This window comes from Protomyctophum parallelum (genome assembly GCF_964188405.1).
Source record: "Protomyctophum parallelum genome assembly, chromosome: 1".
Classification (NCBI taxonomy): domain Eukaryota; kingdom Metazoa; phylum Chordata; class Actinopteri; order Myctophiformes; family Myctophidae; genus Protomyctophum; species Protomyctophum parallelum.
In genome coordinates, this window is record NC_139697.1 from 933,332 (window position 1) to 941,988 (window position 8,657).

Sequence of the window (8,657 nt, forward strand, 5' to 3'; positions counted from 1 at the left end):
GGAGACCCCCCCACCCTGCTCCCCTCTGGGAGACCCCTCCTCCCCCTGCTCCCCTCTGGGAGACCCCTCCTCCCCTCTAGGAGACCCCTGCTCCCCCCTGGGAGACCCCTCCCACCCTGTGATACCAGGGCCAATCAGAGGCCAATTAGAGGCAGCTGTCAAGTGCTGATATGCCCTCAAAGCAATCAGAAAAAGGAACAGTCCTTGATTTTTCAAAGGGGGTTCTAGTACAAGAATTAACACAGCAACCAATGGTCAAAATTAATATATTTCTTTCATGTTATTGCCCAAAATTGTAGCTTGTAACTTGAGTAGCTAAGCTACAAAAAATGACCCAAAAGGTAGCTGAGCTACTTGACGAGGTACACAAATATGAATGTAGCTAAAATACCACAAGCTACAGCAAAATGTAGCTCAGCTACGTAGCTCAGCTACATGTAGCTTAATACTCCCCAACACTGGTAACATTACATACATTACATACATTAATTACATGTAGCCACATTTGCATCAACTATTTACACAAGTATTTTTTCCCTGGACCAAAACGGGACACTCATTAAGTCCTCTCTCAAGTCAACATAATACTGTTCACATGCAACGAGAGAGAGAGAGAGAGAGAGAGAGAGAGAGACAGAGAGAGAGAGAGAGAGAGAGAGAGACATAGAGAGAGAGACAGAGAGACAGAGCGAGAGAGAGAGACAGAGAGACAGAGAGACAGAGAGACAGAGAGAGAGAGACACAGAGAGACAGAGAGACAGAGAGAGAGAGAGAGAGAGCGAGAGAGAGACAGAGAGAGAGCGAGAGAGAGACAGAGAGACAGAGCAAGAGAGAGACAGAGCGAGAGAGAGACATCTGACCCCGTTAAAGAGCTTTACTTTGTGTTCAAGCGCGCGCGCACACACACACACACACACACACACACACACACACACACACACACACACACACACACACACACACACACACACACACACACACACACACACACACACACACACACACACACGCAGCACAGATCATGTTTGACAGACATCATCATCATCATGTGGCCAGCCTGTCATGTTTAGGAAGCCACGCCCCCCCCCCCCCCCCCCGCTGTGCTGTGACGGTGCACGCACGCACACACACACGCACGCACGCACACGCTGGCTGGCTCACGGTCGGTCGGAGTGCAGTCAGTGTTGGAGGAAACACCGGCAAATATAGAAGCACAAAGTCCCTGGATGTCATTTAGCCTACATTTCAACACACACACACACACACACACACACACACACACACACACACACACACACACACACACACACACACACACACTTACGCACACACAGAGGGCAGGACGAGTCGACATGCCGCAGCACCGTCTGTCTGTCTGTCTGTCTGTCTGTCTGTCTGTCTGTCTGTAGTCTGTAGAACATGCACTGTGACCGAAGAGGCTGGAATACTAGGAATATAAACAGCTTTCACTAATAACCTGCAAGTATATATATTTATATCTATTAGAGAGAGAGAGAGAGAGAGAGAGAGAGAGAGAGAGAGAGGTAGGCAGAGAGGCAGAGCGGTGTGTCGGGGTGTTGTAGCCGGCGCATACTGCATGCCGATACGGTAGGAAAGCTCCACCACCAGGCGGTCATCCTTCCCTCTGCTCCCCGGCGTGTCTCTCCCTGTCTTCGGATTAATCATCGCAGGACTGACTCCCCGGTGTGTGGGACCACCACCACCACCACCACCAGCCAGCCAGGCGGTGATCAGTGCTCCTGCTCCCCGGCGTGTGTGTCTCTGTCTTCGGGTCACATCCTCCAGAGGACTCCCGGATCTTTTGGAAGTAGCAGAGCCAAACAAACAGCACAGCTGTCCGCGGTGGAAACTACAGTAGTTACATTTACTCCGTAAGTACCGAACTTAAGTACCATTTTCGAGGTACTTTTCTCTTTCAATGTTTTTTATTTGATTTTCAGTTATTGACATATAGATCACATTGACGTACATAAAACTAAAACAAAACAAAAGACCGAATCAACAACATGCCAGCAAATAGTACAGCAAGGTACTTTTAATACTTTTACTGGACTAGAGTATTGAATGCTTAATGCTTTTACTTCTACTCCATCTGAGCCTAAATAAATTAAACATTGCACTTTTTAAATGCTCCTCCACTGCACTTATTTAGTTTTAAATGCTCCTCCACTGCACTTATTTGGCAGCTTTAGTTACTTTATATTGTGATTTCAAAATATATAAACCTGCACTTCAGCCCTACATGTTTTCATTTAGAAATACATAAACCTGCACTTCAGCCCGTCATGTTTTAATTTAAAAATACATAAACCTGCACTTCAGCCCGTCATGTTTTCATTTAAAAATACATAAACCTGCACTTCAGCCCGTCATGTTTTCATTTAAAAATACATAAACCTGCACTTCAGCCCGTCATGTTTTCATTTAAAAATATATAAACCTGCACTTCAGCCCGTCATGTTTTCATTTAAAAATACATAAACCTGCACTTCAGCCCGTCATGTTTTCATTTAGAAATACATAAACCTGCACTTCAGCCCGTCATGTTTTCATTTAAAAATACATAAACCTGCACTTCAGCCCGTCATGTTTTCATTTAGAAATAGCAGATCTATACAATCCCACAGCACCTTTTTAATGAGTTGAACATGGAGCACACTGATCCCTCTCACTGCTTTTTCTGCTTTTATCCTCTGCAGTTGTTGTGTTGATCTGCTTTAATTCTCCTGTACTGTACTGTACTGTACTGTACTGTACTGTACTGTACTGTACTGTACTGCACTGCACTGCACTGCACTGCACTGTCTTCGTTCAACTGTACTAATTTTTTTTTATTTCCTTTTCTTTTGTGTGTGTGAAATGGGACATTTTGCGTAATGAGTACTCTTACTTTTGGTATTTTTATTCAAGTCATTTTTTACTTGTAAGTTGTAACAGTAGTATTTCTATATTGCAGTAGGCTATTGAAGTAAAAAAATCACACTCTTGTGAAGCGAGGGGCGCTGAGTTTAACCCATGTTGATTAGGTGATGTAAAACAAACATTATATTGTTATAATGGCATTTAATGTTTGTGTTAGGGACAAGATGACGTAAACGTTCCCTTCATTGGCCTTTTTAAAACAAACATTGAACTAAAAACAAACATTAGGGGCGGGGTTACAAAAAGATTTTATATTTAAAAAAGTCTCACTTTAAATAGTGGTCTCCGATTGGTCAACTCTGGGGTGAGCGGACTGTAATTCTAACCAAGGAGTGCCTGACCATTCTGACCAATCTGACCAATCTGACCAATCTAACCAATCAGACCAATCTGCCTAGACATTTTTTGACAGGTGCTTGAAAAGCGCCTGGACTACATTTGCACCCCACCACTACTGACGACCGTAAAAACCACTAAACACCACCTAGTCATGACTGTTGCCTCCTAGCGGCCTTACTAGTGACCTACTCATGATTGGCTAGCCTCTAGCGGCCTTACTAGCGACCTACTCATGATTGGCTAGCCTCTAGCGGCCTTACTAGCGACCTACTCATGATTGGCTAGCCTCTAGCGGCCTTACTAGCGACCTACTCATGATTGGCTAGCCTCCAGCGAGTCAACCAACTAAATGAACCAATGAAAAGGGCTTGTTGCACCTGGCAGTTATGACTGAGAGTCATTCTTGTTTTTGAGGGGCGCTATAGCCTCTCCTATGTCCAGCTTTGAGGGTTTGTGTAAACGCAAACATTGAAGACGAAAGTGAGGACCCAAATTGTGACGGATCTGAGATGATGTATGCTGATAAGAGCGCCCCTCACTTCTTCCTGTGGCAGGCTCGTGTAGTTTCCAGGCTAACGCCCCCCCCTCCCCCCTCTCTGCAGTTCACCCTCCCAGCCATGGGGGGCAACCTGGGCTGCCACCGCTCCATCCCGCGAGACCCCAGCGACTTCTGCCACCAGCACCAGCAGCGCCGCGGCAAGAGGAAGCAGAGGAAGTTCAGCGCGGCGTGCAACTTCTCCCACATCCTGGTGAACCAGGAGCGCCTCAACATCAACCTGGCCACGGAGGAGGAGCTGATGACGCTGCCGGGGGTCAACCGCGCCGTGGCCGTGAGCATCGTCCAGTACCGAGACTGCATCGGGGGCTTCAAGAAGGTGAGGACGGGACAGGCCAACAGGGGGCGCTGGTGGTGTCTTTGGCAGCACTTTTTGGTTTTTTGGCTGCGACGCTCTATAATTAATTAATTATGTTAACTTTTTTCCCCTTCTCTGTCATTCCGCCTCTGACCACTAGGTGGAGGACCTGGCGCTGGTGAGCGGCGTGGGCGCCACCAAGCTGGAGGCCATCAAGCTGGAGATCTGTGTGTCCAGTCGGACCAGCTCGTCACAACACAGCCCCTCCTCCTTACGAAGGGTGAGTCACAGCACAGCCCCTCCTCCTTACGAAGGGTGAGTCACAGCACAGCCCCTCCTCCTTACGAAGGGTGAGTCACAGCCCCTCCTCCTTACGAAGGGTGAGTCACAGCCCCTCCTCCTTACGTAGGGTGAGTCACAGCCCCTCCTCCTTACGAAGGGTGAGTCACAGCCCCTCCTCCTTACGAAGGGTGAGTCACAGCCCCTCCTCCTTACGAAGGGTGAGTCACAGCCCCTCCTCCTTACGTAGGGTGAGTCACAGCCCCTCCTCCTTACGAAGGGTGAGTCACAGCACAGCCCCTCCTCCTTACGAAGGGTGAGTCACAGCACAGCCCCTCCTCCTTACGAAGGGTGAGTCACAGCCCCTCCTCCTTACGAAGGGTGAGTCACAGCCCCTCCTCCTTACGTAGGGTGAGTCACAGCCCCTCCTCCTTACGCAGGGTGAGTCACAGCCCCCCCTCCTCCTTACGAAGGGTGAGTCACAGCCCCCCCTCCTTACGAAGGGTGAGTCACAGCCCCTCCTCCTTACGAAGGGTGAGTCACAGCCCCTCCTCCTTACGAAGGGTGAGTCACAGCCCCCCCTCCTTACGAAGGGTGAGTCACAGCCCCTCCTCCTTACGAAGGGTGAGTCACAGCCCCTCCTCCTTACGAAGGGTGAGTCACAGCCCCTCCTCCTTACGAAGGGTGAGTCACAGCCCCTCCTCCTTACGAAGGGTGAGTCACAGCCCCTCCTCCTTACGTAGGGTGAGTCACAGCCCCTCCTCCTTACGAAGGGTGAGTCACAGCCCCTCCTCCTTACGAAGGGTGAGTCACAGCCCCTCCTCCTTACGAAGGGTGAGTCACAGCCCCTCCTCCTTACGTAGGGTGAGTCACAGCCCCCCCTCCTTACGAAGGGTGAGTCACAGCCCCTCCTCCTTACGAAGGGTGAGTCACAGCCCCTCCTCCTTACGAAGGGTGAGTCACAGCCCCTCCTCCTTACGAAGGGTGAGTCACAGCCCCTCCTCCTTACGAAGGGTGAGTCACAGCCCCCCCTCCTTACGAAGGGTGAGTCACAGCCCCCCCTCCTTACGTAGGGTGAGTCACAGCCCCCCCTCCTTACGAAGGGTGAGTCACAGCCCCTCCTCCTTACGAAGGGTGAGTCACAGCCCCCCCTCCTTACGAAGGGTGAGTCACAGCCCCCCCTCCTTACGCAGGGTGAGTCACAGCCCCTCCTCCTTACGTAGGGTGAGTCACAGCCCCCCCTCCTTACGAAGGGTGAGTCACAGCCCCTCCTCCTTACGCAGGGTGAGTCACAGCCCCCCCTCCTTACGAAGGGTGAGTCACAGCACAGCCCCTCCTCCTTACGAAGGGTGAGTCACAGCCCCTCCTCCTTACGAAGGGTGAGTCACAACCCCTCCTCCTTACGCAGGGTGAGTCACAGCCCCTCCCCCTCCTTACGAAGGGTGAGTCACAGCCCCTCCTCCTTACGCAGGGTGAGTCACAGCCCCCCCTCCTTACGCAGGGTGAGTCACAGCCCCCCCTCCTTACGAAGGGTGAGTCACAGCCCCCCCTCCTTACGCAGGGTGAGTCACAGCCCCCCCTCCTTACGTAGGGTGAGTCACAGCCCCCCCTCCTTACGTAGGGTGAGTCACAGCCCCTCCTCCTTACGAAGGGTGAGTCACAGCCCCTCCTCCTTACGCAGGGTGAGTCACAGCCCCCCCTCCTTACGCAGGGTGAGTCACAGCCCCTCCTCCTTACGCAGGGTGAGTCACAGCCCCTCCTCCTTACGAAGGGTGAGTCACAGCCCCTCCCCCTCCTTACGAAGGGTGAGTCACAGCCCCTCCTCCTTACGCAGGGTGAGTCACAGCCCCCCCTCCTTACGCAGGGTGAGTCACAGCCCCCCCTCCTTACGCAGGGTGAGTCACAGCCCCCCCTCCTTACGTAGGGTGAGTCACAGCCCCTCCTCCTTACGTAGGGTGAGTCACAGCCCCCCCTCCTTACGCAGGGTGAGTCACAGCCCCCCCTCCTTACGCAGGGTGAGTCACAGCCCCCCCTCCTTACGCAGGGTGAGTCACAGCCCCTCCTCCTTACGCAGGGTGAGAGACTAACACCCTCTTTACACCAGAATGGTGTCCATAGAAAACGGTGAAAATCTATGACTGTGTAGATTCTGTCCCAAAGCTTCCTACCTCTAGGACTGTCTAAAAATCGAAGAACGACTGACATAGAAACATAGGTTTTTTTTCAGAAAACTGTCAGGATGTAGACATTTGTAGAATCTGATCTCGGATCTAAATGAGTTAATCAGTTGTTTAATGTCGTTTAATGTTATCTCCTCTGTAAAGGACGCGTGGGACCAGTAGAATCTGATCTCAGGTCAGTCTAATGTTATCTCCTCTGTAAAGGACGCGTGGGACCAGTAGAATCTGATCTCAGGTCAGTCTAATGTTATCTCCTCTGTAAAGGACGCCTGGGACCAGCCCGCCCAGCAGACCCAGAGCCAGCAGCTGTGCTTCTTCTCGGGCACGGGCGTGAACATCAACACGGCCACGCCGGCGCAGCTCCAGAGCGTGCGCGGCATCACGGAGAAGGTGGCGCGGGCCGTGGTGGCGCACCGCGCCGAGCGCGGGCCGTTCCGCAGCGCCGAGGACCTGGTCCGGGTGGAGGGCATCAACGGAGCGCTGCTCGACAAGATACGCTTCCACGTGTTCGTGGAGCGCTCGCGCACGCCCTCCACACACACCGCGCACAACCCCACACACACCAGGTATGAACACACACTACGCACAACCCCACACACACCAGGTATGAACACACACACACCCTCCAGCGAGACGAGCGCTTTCTGCGAGGCGCACGCATGGCTCGCGGGCCAAAAGCGGACGCTTTGGAATCAAAGCCGCCTGGGAGAAATGAGAGGCCCTGTGCTTTAATAATTACATTGTTAAAGCACATTGTTAGAGAGAGAGAGAGAGATATTATATTAGATATAGATATTATATAGATATTATAGTTAGTTACCGTACTTATATTAGTGCAGAAAAGAGACAATAAATCCCGCGCTCCGAAGGGGTTGTAGTGGCAGGGAATCAGGCATGGATAGAATCCTCTTCGCTAAATTGGTGCCAACTTTGCATAACGTGGTCGTGGACTTCTTTGAATATTTTAAGCCATTCTGACCGGGCACCCATTTTGGTGTCGGCATCACATTACGCTTTAGCTATTGAAAAATAGCAGATCTACAAGCTCATATCGCGCCACCGAGTGGCGCGATACGAGCTTGTAGGTCTGCTATTTTTGAAAAATCGAAGAACGACTGACATTCTTTAGAATCTGATCTCAGGTCAGAATGGGTCAATCAGACCAGTTTGTGTCCAGTGGAAACCTCGTATGAATCTGATCTCAGGTCAGAATGGGTTAAAATGCAACCACGTCACTTTTGACTCCTTCTTCCTGCGTGGAGCGCTGGACGGCGTGGCTGTGGCTGCTTGACTTCCTGGTTTAACACGTGAGGACGGAGGAGGCTCTGCGAGGCGCCAGCATGGCTCGCCGACCAAAATGGGGCGCTTTTTTTTAATGACTATTCGATTATTTTTTTCAAGATCGACTCCCGTGCTTATCGATCGAACGTCGATTAATCGATTTTTTTTGGTCAGCCCTAACACACACACACACACACACACACACACATTTGAATAATTTTATTTGGATCGTAATACAATAGACCCAAACACTGATCAGAATTAGGTTATACATTATATGGTCCAACCAGATATAGCTGCTGCACATGCTTAACACACAGAGGGAAAAGAGAAAAATATATATATATGCACATTGTTTACATACTATTACTTGACACTACTAGACAGGATGTTTGTTTTGGGTTTTTTAAGCCACCTAGGGATAAATGAAACAACGCCTTGACAGACAGACTGCCCATAGTAGCTGAGACAGAACAGTATTTAGACAGCTTTTTTGCATTTGTTTTTTGCAATCCACCCAATTGCAGACCCCTGAGCACAAGTGTATTTACATGGCCCAGACTTCCAAATACAAGGACAATAAGCTGACAGTTATATCCCATAGGCCATAATACATTCCACCAGAAGCTGATATTTCATAAGTTTGGATGTAAAACAAGTGTCCATATACAAATCAAATGGTCAGCCTATTTCAAATATAGTGACAGTTTTTCTAATTCTGATCTGTGCGCCACATACATCCAGATTGAAATTCGATTTGTTTAACCCAGGCCTAAATGGG

General features: G+C 50.3%; 1 protein-coding gene across 1 annotated transcript in view; it reads left to right on the plus strand.

Moving 5' to 3' along the window:
• Positions 1–1,532: 1,532 nt before the first annotated feature.
• The window catches only part of eepd1 (endonuclease/exonuclease/phosphatase family domain containing 1), a gene marked incomplete at its 3' end in the record, with an annotated part of 9,507 nt that continues 2,382 nt past the window's right edge, over positions 1,533–8,657 (plus strand). Inside the window, exons 1-4 of the mRNA XM_083784417.1 lie at positions 1,533–1,892; positions 3,885–4,157; positions 4,297–4,416; positions 6,860–7,161. Of these exons, the coding sequence (XP_083640543.1) occupies positions 3,900–4,157; positions 4,297–4,416; positions 6,860–7,161 (680 nt within the window). The 5' untranslated portion in view covers positions 1,533–1,892; positions 3,885–3,899. The remainder of the gene's footprint in view (positions 1,893–3,884; positions 4,158–4,296; positions 4,417–6,859; positions 7,162–8,657) is intronic.